We start from the raw sequence: 16,192 nt of genomic DNA, 5'->3' as shown, positions 1-16,192 counted from the left end.
TGAACTCTCCATATGTTGGGACTTACTGGCATTCTGAAATAAAAAGCTAAATGAGAACATGTTTAAAGCAATTAACACTTGTCATGTTTGCCTTAATATTCTGATTCAGAACCATAAAATGGATCAACCACCTGCAAACATAGATTTAGAAACAATTTTATTTCCTTATTTAAAAGAAGAAGAAAATTATAGACATTTTCAGAGCACATAAAGAAGACATAATATACAGAAATATTTTTTAAAACATACACATATCAATTCACAAAACAATGGTAAAGGTTGAAATTAGCCACTTACCATTAGGTTTGGTGAATGTAATGAAAAGACAGCTTCTGAGGTAATTCTATTAATTGCATAAGATTGAACAATCAAATTAAAAATTCTCCAGTGGGCAATGTCCACATGCATTCAGACACCTGTATGTTGTCCAGGAAGCATTGAACAAATGGCCACATAATACATACTTGTCTGAAAATGGCAGATGTTATGGTGATGATTTAGGACTAGATCTGCTACCAGAAATTGCTATAGAAGTTATACTTTAGGACTCTAGTTTTAGTGATCAACGTAGACTATATGAGAAACATAAGTATTTACTACATGCTGCAAAAATATAGTACTTACTGAATACATAGAAGATGTACCCTAGTACTTAAATTTGCACTGCAGTGGCACACTTTCTTTCAGGAGTGGACAGATGAAAGATCCCATACCATAAACATAAAACTTATCCTATCCTGTAGAACTCAACCTATATAGTATACTTGAATTGGACTGTTTCCACAGACTAGATTATTGCCTGCAATGCCCAAGACATAACATTGATCCACAAAATTAAAAAAAAAGATTAATAGACATCCACATATAAAAAACCCATTATATCCAAACTACATGGGAAAAATTGCTTTCAACATGGACAAACCTACAAAAAGGATATAAAAATCATGTAAGAACATGAAGAGGGACCTCATTCCTATTGTCCATTCTGCTACTAGAGGTTTACTGAGAATGCTTTCAATGAGCATACAGAAGATGAATCTCATTTCTAATCCTTTTTTATTCAACCAGAAAAAACAATTATCTTATTCATCTGTGAAAAGGCACATTGCATATTTAATGTAAAATATTAGCAATATAGGATCTTATTCTAGGCTTCTTTGTACTTTTCTGAATTATTATAGGGATGAGATATTTAAAACAATATGTAATATTCCATATTTAGTTCATTTTTAAAGCAATTTATTCTTTTGTGTTCAAATTAAATGGAAAGAGTTCCAAACGGATAAGTCAAAGACTACCTCATTAGGTATTGGGAAATTAAAGTAGCAGAAACATCATATTTAAGTAAACAGAACTTAAATTGTTGAAGAGATCTGTTGTAATGTGGATTTCTAGATTAAGGAAAACAGAGTGAAAGAGAACCAGTGTATTCTTGATAGTGTTTTCATTAACTATGTCAATTTTTCAAAATGTTACATGGCCCTCTTTGAAAGTAATAAACATTGTGATAAAGCATTCTACTTTTCAAAAATACTTTTGTATCTAGGGCCATCTGCTTCTATATATTAAGTGGTAGTATTTAGAGAGGCAATATAGACTCATTCCTTAAAAAAGTAAAGGATGATACATGACTCTTTACTGAAATATTAATGAATGTGTTGGTGAATAATTCCCAACACGTGTACAATACTTCATGACTTAGAATGATTTCATATAGTCATGCCCTGGGAGTTGGGTAGCACTTTATTTTTTTAATTAAGGTAATTAAGTTAAACTGTCACAGAGAGGTTAAGTGATAAAGCCAAATTATATAGCCAGCTACTAAGTGACACATCCAGGATTCAAATGTAGGTCTTTTTAATTTAAGTTTGCTAGTTTTTTCTACTCTGCTTTTTTGTCTCTCAAATAGCTAGAGAGATAAACTAGAAAATGTGAATGTCATTTAATTTTGTTGATTATTTTTCCTAGTTTTGCTCTACAGTGTCCATTCCCTAGCATCCCTCCAAACCTCCCATAAACCTCCCCATCTCACATATATTTTATATGGCGAAGATCACTGTTCAAAGAAATAGAATCATTTTTCTTTGTGAAATGATAACAGATTATAAAACATGTAGAGAAAGCCTATTAAATGTTGGCCTATGAAAATGAAGAGAGCTTTGGATATGATACCTTCCAATTACTGACTCCTTGGGATAATTTTTTTTCTTAAGGATGTATTCAGAATGCATGTCAAACTTGCTGGGAATATCCATCCTGATGAAGAGGGAACACCAAATGCTTTGATGACAAAATGACTGGCATTTTTTAAAAGTACAAACATTCAATATTGTCTTCAGAATGCAAGTTCTGCTACAGGTGCTGACAGATTCTGACATCAAATACTGTTAGGGAAGAACTGTCAGCTTGAGATAAAAGGTCAAAAGCACAGAATTAAAAACAATCTTTGCAGGTGACTTGAGGATAAGTGACAATGGCTATATCTGGCATGGATTGCAGTTATACTATCCTAAAGAAGCTTTTATTTTTTGATTCAAATAATCAAATTTTGGATGACCCAAGGTCTTATCTTAATAAAGTATTGTTTTAGACTGAACATGCTAATTAGGTGGTTCTTATATAGTGTATTACTAATGTAGAGATAAAGCTATGACAAAATTTTACATTTGTTCCCATCACAACCCTGAGAGGAAGATTGACTACCTTATCAAACCAAAGTAAAGTTATCCAGGTATCACGGATTTTCCCCATACTACATTCCACTTTCTTTTCTGCAAAATAAATGAATTATCTATAGGAGCAGAAAGCATCTAGAGCTGATGTACATCCATTGATTCACTCACTCACTCATTACTTTAAAAACTATTAATTATTATTGATTAATTATTAATTCCCTAACATCTTTAAAGAACTTTTCCAATTGCTGCCTACATGGAGCTTATAATAACCTACAGGGAGACATGGAATAACTACAATACTATACAAATAGACAATAACTTTATTAGAGAGAAGAATATAAGACCATTCATGACCCCATTTGGTGTTTTCTTGGGAAAGATACTAGAGTGTTTTGCCATTTCCTTTTCCATCTCATTCCCATATGAGGAAACTGAGGCAAACAGTGTTAAATGACTTTCCCAGGGTCACACAGCTACATATTTGAGGCCAGGTTTGAACTCATGAAGATGATTCTTCCGAATTCTAGGCCCAGTGCTTTATCCACTTCACCTAGCTGCCCATATAAGACCATAAGAGGAAAAAAATGTAAAGGAATGAAAAAGTATTTCCAAGTGTCTGGAATCAAGAAAGACTTCAAAGAGGAGGTGATGTGTGAGGCAGGCCTTGAAAGAAGGGTAAAATACCATAATGCAGAGTTTGGTTGGGGAAAGAATTGCGTATGTGGGAAGTAACATCTCCCTACTTGTAAGAAGGGCAATGCATAATGTGGATAAAAAATAGAAAACATTTTAGTTCAATTGTAGTGTATATTGGGGACATAATGAATAAATTAATGAATGAATAGTGGAACATTTATTTATTAAGTGCCTCTTATGTGTCAGTAACTGTGGCAAGTGCTACAGAAAACAATATAAATAGGCAAGTAACTCTGTGTCCTCAAGAAGCCTATATTCTAATGAGGAATCTAGAAAAGGGAAAGTATATGAGGGGCATCATGCTATGGAAATGATCAGGGAATGACTTAAAGGCCTGGGTTAAGCAAAACAAAGCACAAGAAATAAGGCAAAAAATAAGGCATGAAAAGGTAAAGGTGGGAAGTGGTGAGGATGAAGAAGATGGCTTGAGGGTAGGTGACATGATGCAGGAATGTCCAGGAAGTAATTTGGAGAGTAATTTGGTTCTAGTCAATATAAGACTGAAAAGGTATGTTGTTTGTGTAGTGTGTGTAGAAGATCGTTCAGATTGTTGGGGAACTTGAAAAGCAATCTAAGGAATAGGGGATTTTTTATTGGCAATAGGGTTAAGTGAAGAGTTGTTAGGCAAGGAAGAAGATAATCAGATGTCTGAATAATAAAGAAGCTAAATCTGGAAGCACTGTGAAGGCTTGATTCAAGGAGAAAAACTAGATGGAATGACTCCTTAGGAGTTTACAATCTTCTAGATCAGTGCTAATTATCTCGAACTTGACTTCAGATTTTTTTTTACATAAACACTTAATAAATACCCATCCATTTATTTATTCATATGCATTTTATTCATATGGTCAACTTTTATGTAACTGAAATGAATGGCTATATTAAATGGTATTCTAGAAAAATATAGCAGTAAAGAATTTGAAATTTTATTTTCAATCACTTCAATTTCACAAGTCCTTCATCAGTAATTATTATAAAGGATCAATGTTTCCATAGCAGATTTGCAACAGATTTCTGCATTTTATTTGATTTTGGGGGCAGCAGGGGGAACCAGTTTATTCTTACAAGGTAGCAATAAGACAGAATAATAAGTGTATAAATTGAGAGTTATTTTAAATTCACTGTCCATTTACAGAAAAAATATAAATAGCTTGACTTAATAGACAAAGTAATGAAGCTTTTTACAAAACTGCTAAGATGATAATTATTTACGATCAGTAAAAACATTTTGGAACCCAATTTTCCAACATTTTATTGAATCAAGTTTTTGAAATTTTCTTTCATGTATTTATATTTCTCATCCTTGAATTCTCCATGATATATATATTAAAAATATGTCCTTGTCCTTAACCTTTTTCTGGAGAAATAACGGGGGAAAAGTATGTCTATTTAGATATAACCAAAGAGAAAAATAGATGAAAATTCTTTTCCAGTACTTATTAAAAATAGAGGGAATACTATTTTTTGCAAACACTATTTTTTTATTCATTAGGTACAGGAGCCAAGAATGATATGACCATGTTTGTTAACCACCAGTTAGTAGCAGCTGGGCATCCAACAAATCAGATCCAGGCAGTACAAAAATGGCCTAACAAATGTAAATAGAAAATGTCTTCCTGCCTAGGAATCTGAAACACTAGTGAACAGTTTGATTTTTAGTGCATTTGTAACCATTTTAACTAATCTTGAAAGGTGAATCATTTTCTAGAATGCAAGAAGTAGTCTATCAAGTTTCCTGGTGAAATTAGTAAATCATTGTTATGATTACTGAACATGAAAGATAACATAGGCAAATGTTACTGATAATGAGAAAGAACAGTGAGGCCATGATCCATATTGTTGTTGGGAGTACCTACACTGATGAACTTAGAGCCATTGCTGGAACAAAGTATAACAAAGGAAGACTACTAAATAAATTTAGTTTTAAGTAAAGATTTGTTAAATAGGATCATAGGTTGACTGTTTTGAAGAAATTTACAAACTCTTTAAGCCAAACTTATGTTTATAGATTAAAATTTACACAATTATCATGTTTATAGAAAAAAAATTAGAGTTTATTAAAATGCCACCAGGATATTAGATCAGTAATGCAAAAACCAGTGAAGGTAGTGATATGCTTAAAGTGCATTTTCAGAATATAGAAGCACGATTTTATCTCCTTTGCTATATTAGAGAGGCAGTTTGGAGGAAGTGGTAAGAGTCAGGAAAACCTGAGTTCATGTTCCACCTCTGACGTTTGTTTGTCGTGTGAATCATAGCAAATCATTTACCAAGGTCCAAGGTTCACCCATGCTACAGAGTATATATTACAGGTGGAGTTTTAATTCAGTTCTTTTACATTCAATGTCCAGCAATTTATCCACGATGTCATGCTGTATTTCTATGAGATGTTCGTAGAAATACAATAAGCTTTTGGGGGTACATAACTAATCTAAGATGAACAGCTTTAATAATGATCAGCACATTTACTCTTGAGAGTTCAAATTATCTTTAAATTGATTTGCGTTTTCCTTAATCTCATATCCCCCAAACTCACTTGCATTAAATAGGCATCACTAATGGGCCACTTATTCTGTAATAATTTGTAGACATGTAACCTTGCTTTTACTATTATATGAAATGGTCTTTAAGTAAAAAAAAATGATATTTGAAGAATGACTTTGTATTAAGGAGTTTGGTGTGCAGTAGTTATAACACTGTGCCTGAAGTCAGGAAGATCTGAGTCCAAATCTGGCCTCAGACATTAACAGCTTTGTGACCATTTTCAGGTTTTTTTCAGTTATATCCAACTCTTTATAACCTAATTTGTGGTTTTCTTTGCAAAGATGCTGGAGTGGTTTGTGATTTGATTCTCCAGCTTATTTTATAGATAAGGAAACTGAGGCAAGCAGAATTAAGTGAATTACCTAGGGTCTCAAAGCTAGTAAATGTTTGAGGCCAGATGTGAACTGAGGAAGATGAAGCTACTGACTCCAGGCCCTGCACTCTATCCACTGCTCCACCTACATGCCCTCTGTGACCCTAGGCAAGTCATTTTAACCTCTGTTTACCTCAGTTTTCTCAGTTGTAGAATGGTGATAATAATGTCTACCTCTCAGGGTTGTAAGGCTCAAATGAGATTATTAGTAAATATTTTAAAATATTTGTAAATACTTGATGATATCTGTGAAAAGAACTTTGTACAATTCCTGGAATGTAGTAAACAATGTATAAATACTTATCCTCCTCCTCCCCAATCAAATATAGAGCCTTGCTCTTGATCTATTCTGATATACTTAAATGAAATATCCACTAATTTAAAAAAATGATATATCAGTACAGCTTTCACCTGGGGAAAATTTGAAAAATACAAAATGAACATTCTATCATGCTGCTAATAACAACATAGGTGAAAGTTACTTCTCTTCCAGAATGAGCTCCATTTTCTTTATTCATTCATTAAGAAAAAAATCAAGTGGGTCAATTAAGATGCTAAATCCATGAAGGAAAATTTTGGACAAAGTTTTCCATCCTCATTTCCTAAGATCATCCTCCACCCCCAAAAATTTTCTAATCATTGGACAAGAGACAGAATTTTGGTTTTCTGAAGTTGTCTTTTAGAAATGGATTTAATTTCCATTTGGAAATCATGTATTTGAGAATAACAGAATCCTAGCGTTTTATGAAACCTCAGATACCAGGTAATGCAAACTGCACTTGCAAGCAAATTACTTCAATTCAACCAGAATTTATTAATTGCCTAGTATATACCAGACAGTATGCTAAGCACTAAACTGCCTCACCTCTACACTATTTCCAAAAACAACAGTTATCTGTCATTTGCTTGAAAATCATTTAGTAAGGGGAAATCAACTACTTCTGCTAGTCCATTACACTATGTGTTAGGATTTTTGCTTATGTCCAGCCTAAATCTGCCTCTTTGTATGTTTAACCTAGTCCTCTTGGTTATCTTCTGAGATCAAGCAGTTCAAGTATAATTCTGCTTCCACATGACAGCTCATTAAACATATAGTCCACCCATCATGACCTACTTTCCCTCACAAGTCTTGTCTAAAGATTCCCAGTTCCTTTACTTGAGGTATATATAGCATAATCTCAAGGTCCAATACTATACTGATTAATCTGATTTGGATGACTTCTGGCTTATTATTGTCCTTCTTAAAACATGGTTTCCAGGGAGAGTATTCTGGGAAAATGGCAAAGTACATTAGAAAATTCCAAGTTCTCAAGATTTACCCCCACAAAAGAGATGAAATAGCACCTCTGAGTGAATATTGAGCAGTAAAAGTAAAAATAAGAGTAGGGGAAGGACCAGGGTCCTTAGGGGGCAATTTGATAAGATCTGAAGAAAAGTCCCAGGATGAGGTTTAGTCCTTATGATGAGTAAACACCTCTAGTCTAGATCCTAGGTCCACTTAAATAACAAATGGCAAGCTCTTTGGTTAGCTGGGTTGGAAGGCTGCCTCAGCTCCAGCCACAGGATCTTTTATCCCTGGGGCAATGAGGGGTATTGGGCATCTGAGCGAGGGAAGATTGAGGAAACCTCTGCTCATAAGGAATATCAGACCCAACTATGCTGCAAAGATGTAGCAGGGGGCAAGAAGGAACCAGTACAAGCCTGATGAGGCAAAAGTATGGGTCATGGATGCCACTGACTGTGGGCACTTACAGGAGACTGAATGTCTTGGTTGCAGTTCCAAGCCAGAGGGGAGAACTGAAGGAGGATCCGAGGCCAAAGGCACCATCCCCCATACCCGAGAACTAGAAGTGATTATAAAAACTGAACAACTACAAATTAAAAAATAAAAACATAGAGAGTTACTATTGGAATAGAGAAGTCCAAGGTTCACCTTCAGAGGAGGATACTGAAACAAAGAAACCCTCTTCTACCCCAAAGAGTAACATCAAAAGGTTACCTGCTCAAAAAATATCCATAGAAGAAATTAAAAAAAGACTTTAAACATCAAATGAGAGAAATTGAGGAAAAACTAAAAAAAATAAGAACAATCAAATAAAAACAGGATTATGAAAAGAATCCTAATGAAGAAAATGACTCCTTGAAAATCAGAATTGGGCTAGGGGAAGCCGGTAAAGTTATAAAAGATCAAGAAATAATAAAACAAAATATAAAGAATTTTTTTAAAATTGAAGAAAACATGAAATGTCTCATATGAAAAACAGTTGATCTGGGGAACAGATCAAGAGAAAACATATGAATAATTGGACTACCTGAATGTTATGATCAAAAAAAAAGAATCTTCATACAATAATACAAGAAATAATTAAAGAAAATTGCCCTGCAGCATTAGAACAAGAGGGGAAAGTAGAAATATAAGAAAATCCACTGATAATAACCACCTGGAAGATATCCTATGAGGAAAACCCATAGGAATATTACAGTCAAATTCTGAAACCCCCAGCTCAAGCATAAAATATTATAAGCAACAAGAAAAAAAAAGCAATTTAAATATGGTGATACCACAATTAGAATCACACAAGACCTAGCAGTAGTGACACTAAAAGACCACAGGTCTCAGAACACTGTATCTCAAAGAGCAAAAGAATTGGGGTTCTGGAGAAAATATCATACTCAGCAAAGCTAAAGCATAATCCTGAATAAAAAAACCAAAGGACATTTAACAAATTGTCAGATTTTCAGGGCTTCGTTAAAAAAAACCCACAACTGAATTTAATTGAAGATTTGACATACAAGAGCCAACAGAAATGTAATTACCATACTAAAGATGAATTACAAGGGACCCAGTAAGGACAGACTGTTTACCTTTTATGTATGTAAAATGTAAAACATATCCAAGATTGTTATTAGTAATTGGGTAATTTGTAAGAAAAGTTGGGGTAGGCCTGAGTATGATATAACTTCAAAAATAAAACTATTTAGAACATCTAAAAAGAGTAATTATTTTATACAAATGAGGTGTGAGAGGAAGAACTAAAACAGAGGAATTAAATGGGGGAGGAGGGCTATTGGTTTTGGAAACCTACTTTCATTGGGAATGGGTTCAAGAGGGAATAAGTTATGCATATAAACATACATACATACATATGTGTATGTATATATCTAGAAGACTATTAAAGTCTTCTAAGTTCAGAAAGAAATAGAATGCTAAGGGGATAGGAGAGGATATGGCAAGGATCTCTAGAGGGGAGGGTGAGAGGAGAGGTCAAAGGGAGGGTATAGAAGAATGTTTAGATTTAAGGGAATGGGAGGATAAGGGAGGAATCCTTGGTTAAGTAATAGGAGGGCAAGGTAGAGGTTAGAAGTAAAGTAGAGGAGTTAGTAGGGATAGGAAATAAGATATACACACAAATATAAAAACAAAGATCAGAAGTAGATTTTGTTAGGGAAAGTATTTTCTATATCTGTATGTGTGAATATATGTGTAGGTGTATATAAGTATATATGTATCTACATATCTGTAACTACTTATATTTGTGCTTAATCGTAGCCTTCTGGGGCAGGGAGGAGGGAAAAGAACAAAGTGCACAGCGGAGAACAAAGGAAGACTAACAAGGAAGCAAAGCAAAGATGGACAGCTTTTAGTACAATGTGTAGTACTTAATATATAGGATTTCTTAAAATGGAAATTTACTGCTATATATTTTGAAATCTCTCTTATGTTCTGCTGTGTAGATGACATGCCTTTTTCTCTTTTCTTGTGCATTTAAATTTATGATGTTTCTTTTTCTTTTCTTATTGTGCATTTAAGTTTAAATTTTCAAAAAAGAAAAAAATGTGGTTTCCAGAACTGAACATAATGTTAAAAATATATTTTTGACTAGAGCAGAATGCAATGGTACAGTCACCTTTTTTAGACAGATTATTGCTCTCATAATATATTCCAAAGCCATATTAGCTTCTCTATTTCTTAACTAACTAAATTATTTGATTGATTTCTGCTTTTGGATTATGGTTTGAGATCTGGTAATGGTAGGTCCAACTTCTTACCACTTTTTTCATCAATTCTTTTAAGATTCTTGACCTTTTGTTACTCCAGATGATTTCTTTTGGCTCTATAAAGTAGTCCTTCAGTGGTTTGAATGGTTTGATTTATGCCTAAACTGTTTTTTTTGAATAATTGATTATTGATGTTTTGGAGTCATTCTCTTCTTTTGGGTTTGTGTCTTGAGCATTTCTGTTATCATAATAACTCTTTATGGTAGGATCCATTTTAGATTTTCTCATTCCCCCCAGCCTTCTTCCTTACTGTGGACTTTGTGTTAGAGTCAAATTCTCTGCACTTCTAGGGAGAATGTCTGGACTGGACTTTTGGCTTCTTGAGTTTTTCTTGGGGTATTGAATATTGTATAGTTCTAGTAACTTATTAGAGCTCCAACCATAGATGGTTACTTTGAGTACTCTCAAAATTTTCTGGTCCAGCATAAAATCTAATCAGGGCTATTCCAGTCTGAACTTTGCAGGTTCCTGGCCTGGAGTTGTGTCTGCACAATTCTCCTGCCATCTTGCCTCTGTTTAGAAGTTCTACTTGACAGCTGGTAGACTTGGCCATTATTAGCCAGCTGGATAGCTCTGCAGGTTGAGAATGACAAAGCTTCAGGTTCCTATTTGCTCTGGGATTCCAGGCCTTATTTTTCCAGTGCTGGCTTTGGACTAGGCTGGAGGCTATAACTGAGTCCCCACTGCTGTCCTGAGGTTAGAGCTACACAGCTACTATTTGCTTCTGAATTTGTTCCTATCTCAGTAAGTAGCTTAGAGCCCAAGATTTCCCTTCACTCTGGAATGCTGCCACTAGGTATAGGTCTCCTTCTCAGTCTATCTTGAATCCATGACCTTGAATTTAATGGTGAAAGACAAATACCTTTTGGTGCCTGTTCTGACATTTTTCACAAAGTCAGAGTCTCTCTTCATGGGTTTAGAGCTGTGGACTTTGGGGGGCACTTTCCTCCTCCCTTGAAATAGATATTAATATGGCTTTTATATGGCTTGACTTCAAAACTTAATGGATTTTGCTTTGTTCAACAGAAGTTTTGCCTGAATAGCTGTGCATGAATCAAATATAACCTTGCTTATAAATGTACTAATTTTACAAGACAATCTATGTTATGTTCTTTTGTACTGATTTTTATTTGCTTATGTGTCTATTTTTATCTAGTTTTTGTAATAATTTTGATTGGATTCAGAGAGACAAACATTCTGCTCAGGACTCTATTATATTCCCCTACTATAATCTTAGTCAGGAACTTTAAGTTGTTCATGTTGAGTCACTTGTATTATTTTGGGTTATCCAATAAAGGATACTTTGAGGGAACAAAACTTTATTATCTGTTAAATAAATATTAGTGGAATTTTATTATATAACATGTTCTTCAAATTTAAATGAGACAAAATATACATCAGGTTTGATTGTCAATTTATTATCTCCTTTTAACAAAGATAATTAAATTGTGTCTTGATAATGTCTCCAATGAATAAGATACTATAACTTTTCTTTTTCTCAACCCAAGCTCTATGATTAATATTTCTTTTATCTTCCTAAAATATGTGGAGTTGAAGTGATTATCTGGCTCATTATCCCAAAGAACATTACAGTCTAGATTAGGATCTTCATGAAAGCCATGTAGTCCAGGTTTGCCTTCAAAGATGCCATCCTGTACATGGCAAGACTATTGTCTTGCCATGGGTCATGGACTCTCCAGAGCAAGCTCCTTGGCATAAAAATTAAAATGTGATATCACAGATAAAAAAATTGTATTGATTTGACAAATGTGAAAGGTGGTAGATGCAGAGTTCTGTTTCAGATGCTGACTCAAATGATTCAGCAGTTCTGGTCCCTGAAATTTTATTATCAAATGAATTTAATCAAGAGTCTTTGCAAAAGCAAAGGAATTATGTTTCTTGTGTTCACTATATTATGAAGACAAATGTATATGGAAACATCCAGTTCTTAAGTAATTTTTCTTATGTGCTTTCTAAAATATGATGCAAACGAATACTTTTCAGAAGTAGATGATAGTAGAATATATAATTAGAAGTATTAACAGGATTTCACATATGGTTATGAGAGTGGTATCCTTTGTTCCTTTCCTGAAAAAGCTGACAATTATCTTTATTATTCCATGAAAAATATTTCCAATGATGATAATTTGAAAATAGATTTCCCTTCTAAAAGATCTGCTAAACTCTTTTGACAGCTAAAAAGACTAGGTAGGAATTTCCTGGATTGATTTATTAAAAACAATCATTGCTACAACTTGTAGATAATCTAATAACTTGATATTTATTTATCCATCCTGCAGATGAAATGAATGATCGTCAAGGCACCCTTTCATACATCCTGATCAATCCTTCTCCTGACACAAGACTGGAGGTTAATGATGTCGTGTAAGTCGATGTCATATATCTGTGAGAGTTACAGTTTCAAAGTTTAAGTTTCACTAAAACACATTTATTTTTCTTCTATGTTCTTCAAATTCTTATGTTTCTTCAAATTTACAAATGTTTTAAAAACATAGGCCTGTTTATTTTCAATTCAGTAAGTATTACTATGTGTCTCCTATGGATCCAGAATTATATAATAGGTACTAGAGAGATCTAAAGGAAGTAAATGAGATGCACTTTTTATTCTAGGAGCCACAATTTATTTGAGATTCAGTTTACCATGGAAGAAGGAACCCTAAACGAGGTTTCAGGAAATTGGGGTCTGTGTCAAGCACTTTACAAATATTGTCTGATTTGATCCTCACAGAAATGCTAGGAGAGAAATGCTATTATTATCCCATTTTTGAGGTAAAAATAAAAACTGAAGCAAGAGGAAGTTAAGTGAGTTGGTTAGAGTCATAGGGCTAGTAATTATCTAAGGTCAGATCTTCCTTACTCCAGACCCAGCACTCTATTCACAGCCCCAGCAAACTGAAATCTTTGTAACAGCTGCTGTGGGTTGTGTGACAAGGAGGTCAATGAGGAAAAAAAATTATAATTGCCATGTAGCAGCAGGGCCTCATGTAGGAGGTGGTGTTTGAGATAAGATATGAAAGGGAAAAAAAGATTCTAAGATGTGGATGTGAGGATTTAGTTCATTCCAGTCATGTTTAATCACCTGTGCTAATACACAGAGTTGGAGAATTGTCAGATCTGAGGAACAACAAAGAAAGTTTAGCAGGAATAAATGATGTGTGAAGGGAAGCAATGTATAAATAGGTTTTAAATGTTGGTTAGAGACAGGCTGTAAAAGTCTGGAGATTTCAAAAAAGGGAGTTTGTATTGTATCTTAGAGTTAAAATGAAGGTATCAGATTTTATTAATTGAGAAATGACATGGTTTAATGAGTGGTCAATGAGATCAAAAGTCCATCAATATAATGAAGGAAAAATGGTTAGTGAGGAAATTGGAGCCATTGGTTTAGGTTACTCTTGTTAGGTGTTTAAAACTGAGAATGAGAAAAATATAGTAAATTATCTTGAAGATGTATTTTTATTTTTAAGGATAAGAGAGAAACAAACATGTCTGTAGTTAGTGGTAAAGTAGTCATTAGATATTATGTAAGATTAATGATGAAATAGAAAGATGATGATGGCACAGTGAAATAGCAAGCACCCTAGCATACCAGGATGGCCTGCCAGCACAGGTTCTTTGATCTGCTTTTGTAAAGGAAAGGCAACTTTAAAGGGGTCAACAATCTTTTTTTTTTCTTTTTGTTTTATTTTACCAGAACATGAATACAAAATAGAGAAAAGAAACAAAAACACATAATAAACTTGAATGTTGAAACTTAAATATAAAGTAAGAAAGAAAAATGGCATGTCATGTGCAAGGTAGAACATAGGAGAGGATTCAAAATATGTAACAATAAATTTTCATTTCAAGAAAACCAATATGATAAACAATACACCTTGTGTTGAGAATTGTCCATCTTTCCTTTGCTTCTTTGTGTTTTCTTTTGTTCTCTGCTGTGCACATTTTAACTTTGTTCTTTTTCCCCTCTTTCCAACCCCCCAGAAGGCTACAATATGATTTAGATATGTTTCACTATATATACATACAAGTACAGATATATACATACACTTACACATATATACATGCGTATATAGACATATACTTTCCCAAACACACTCCACTCCTGATCCTTGTTTTTATGTTTGTACATATATTTTGTTTCTTCTCCCTCCTGCCTCCTCTGCTTTACATCTACCTGCTACATCACCCTCCTATTACTTGCCTACCCCCCTCCAAGGATCCCTCCCCTATCCTCCCATTCCCATTTATCTAAACACCCTTTACCTATTCCCTCATTCTCCCCTCTGAAAATCTCTCCCTTTTGTTAATCTCTCCCTTGTCCTCTCCCCTCCTCACCATAACCCTACCATTTTATTTCTTCTACATTTAGAAGACTTTTATACTCTTCTAAATATATATGTATTTTCCCTCTTAAACCCATTCCCGATGAAAGCAGGTTACCAGAACTACCAGCCCTGTTCCCCCATCTAAATCCTCTGTATCCTTTCTTCTTCTTGCACCTCTTTTGTATAAAATTATTACTCTTTTTTAACTGTTTCTAAATGGTATTAGTTTTTAAATTCATATCATAGTCAGGTTTATCCCCCTCTTCCTTATGTACCTGACAGTTATTAATAAGAATGTTAGATGTACATTTTACATTTTATTTTATATAAAGGGTAAACAGTCTGTTCTCATGAATCCCTTATAGTCAGTCTTTGGTATGTACCTTATGCTTCTCTTGGTTCTTGAATGTCAAATCTTCTAATAAGTTGAGGATTTTTTTAACAAAGTCTTGAAAGTCTGAAGGTTTGTCAAAGTCCATTTCTTTTCATTCAAGATAAAACTGAAATTTGAAGGGTATGATAATTTTGGCCAGAGCCCCAGGTCTTCTGCTCTTCGATATATTGTGTTCCAAGACCTATGGTCCTTTAATGTCTCTGCTGCTAGGTCTTGTGTAATTCTAATTGTAGCACTATCATGTTTAAATTGTTTTAATCTTGATGGTTTTAGTATTTTATCATTGAGCTGGGGGTTTCAGAACTTGACTATGGTATTCCTGTGAGTTTTCCTCATAGGATCTCTTTTAATTTGTGTTCAATGGATTTTTTCTATTTCTACTTCCCTGCCTTGTTCCAATGCTTCAGGAAAATTTTCTTTAATTATTTCTTGTATTATTGTATCAAGATTCTTTTTATGATCATAACTTTCAGTTAGTCCAATTATTTTTATATTTCTTGTCTTGATTTATTCTCCAAATCTGTTGTTTTTCTTATAAGATGTTTCACCTTCTCTTCTATTTTTTCATTATTCATGTTTTGTTTAATTATTTCTTGATCTAATTTCACTGGCTTCACTTTGCCCAATTCTACTTTTCAAGGTGTCATTTTCCTCCTTGAGATTCTGAATCTCCTTTTCTAATTAGTTGCCTTTCCTTTCATAACTTTCTTGTTTTTCTTGGATTATTTTCATTTGTTTAGTTTTTTTTTAGTTCTCCCTACATCTCTATCATTTGATTTTTAAAGTCTTTTTTAAAATCTTCTAAAAATTCTTTTTGGGCAAGTGACCATTTGACATTGCTATTTGGGGGTTTCTTTACTTCAATATCCACCTCCGAAGATGAACCCTGGCCATCTCTATTCCTGTGATAGGTGTCTATGGTTGGATTCTTTCTCCTTTGCCTGTGCACTTTTTTCCTGTGGTAATAACTTGATTTTTGCAATCACCTCTAGCCCTGGAGTATGGGAGATGGTGTCTTTTGCCCCAGATCTTCAGTTCCCTGTAGCCTGGAACCAAAGCCAAACCTCCAACCTCCTATAAGTGCCCACAGCCAGGGGCTTTTTGC

At 34.0% G+C, this 16,192-nt stretch overlaps 1 protein-coding gene across 1 annotated transcript in view; it reads left to right on the top strand.

Annotated features, from left to right (window-relative positions):
• Positions 1 to 16,192, top strand: part of LOC118848832 (potassium channel subfamily T member 2-like) — a 48,106-nt gene that overhangs the window by 24,905 nt on the left and 7,009 nt on the right. Inside the window, exon 4 of the mRNA XM_036757858.1 lies at positions 12,651 to 12,735. Within this exon, the coding sequence (XP_036613753.1) occupies positions 12,651 to 12,735 (85 nt within the window). The remainder of the gene's footprint in view (positions 1 to 12,650; positions 12,736 to 16,192) is intronic.

The sequence above is a fragment of the Trichosurus vulpecula genome, chromosome 4, assembly GCF_011100635.1.
Source record: "Trichosurus vulpecula isolate mTriVul1 chromosome 4, mTriVul1.pri, whole genome shotgun sequence".
NCBI lineage: Eukaryota > Metazoa > Chordata > Mammalia > Diprotodontia > Phalangeridae > Trichosurus > Trichosurus vulpecula.
Note: the sequence above shows the minus strand (reverse complement) of the source record. Positions and strands in the feature narration are given on the sequence as shown.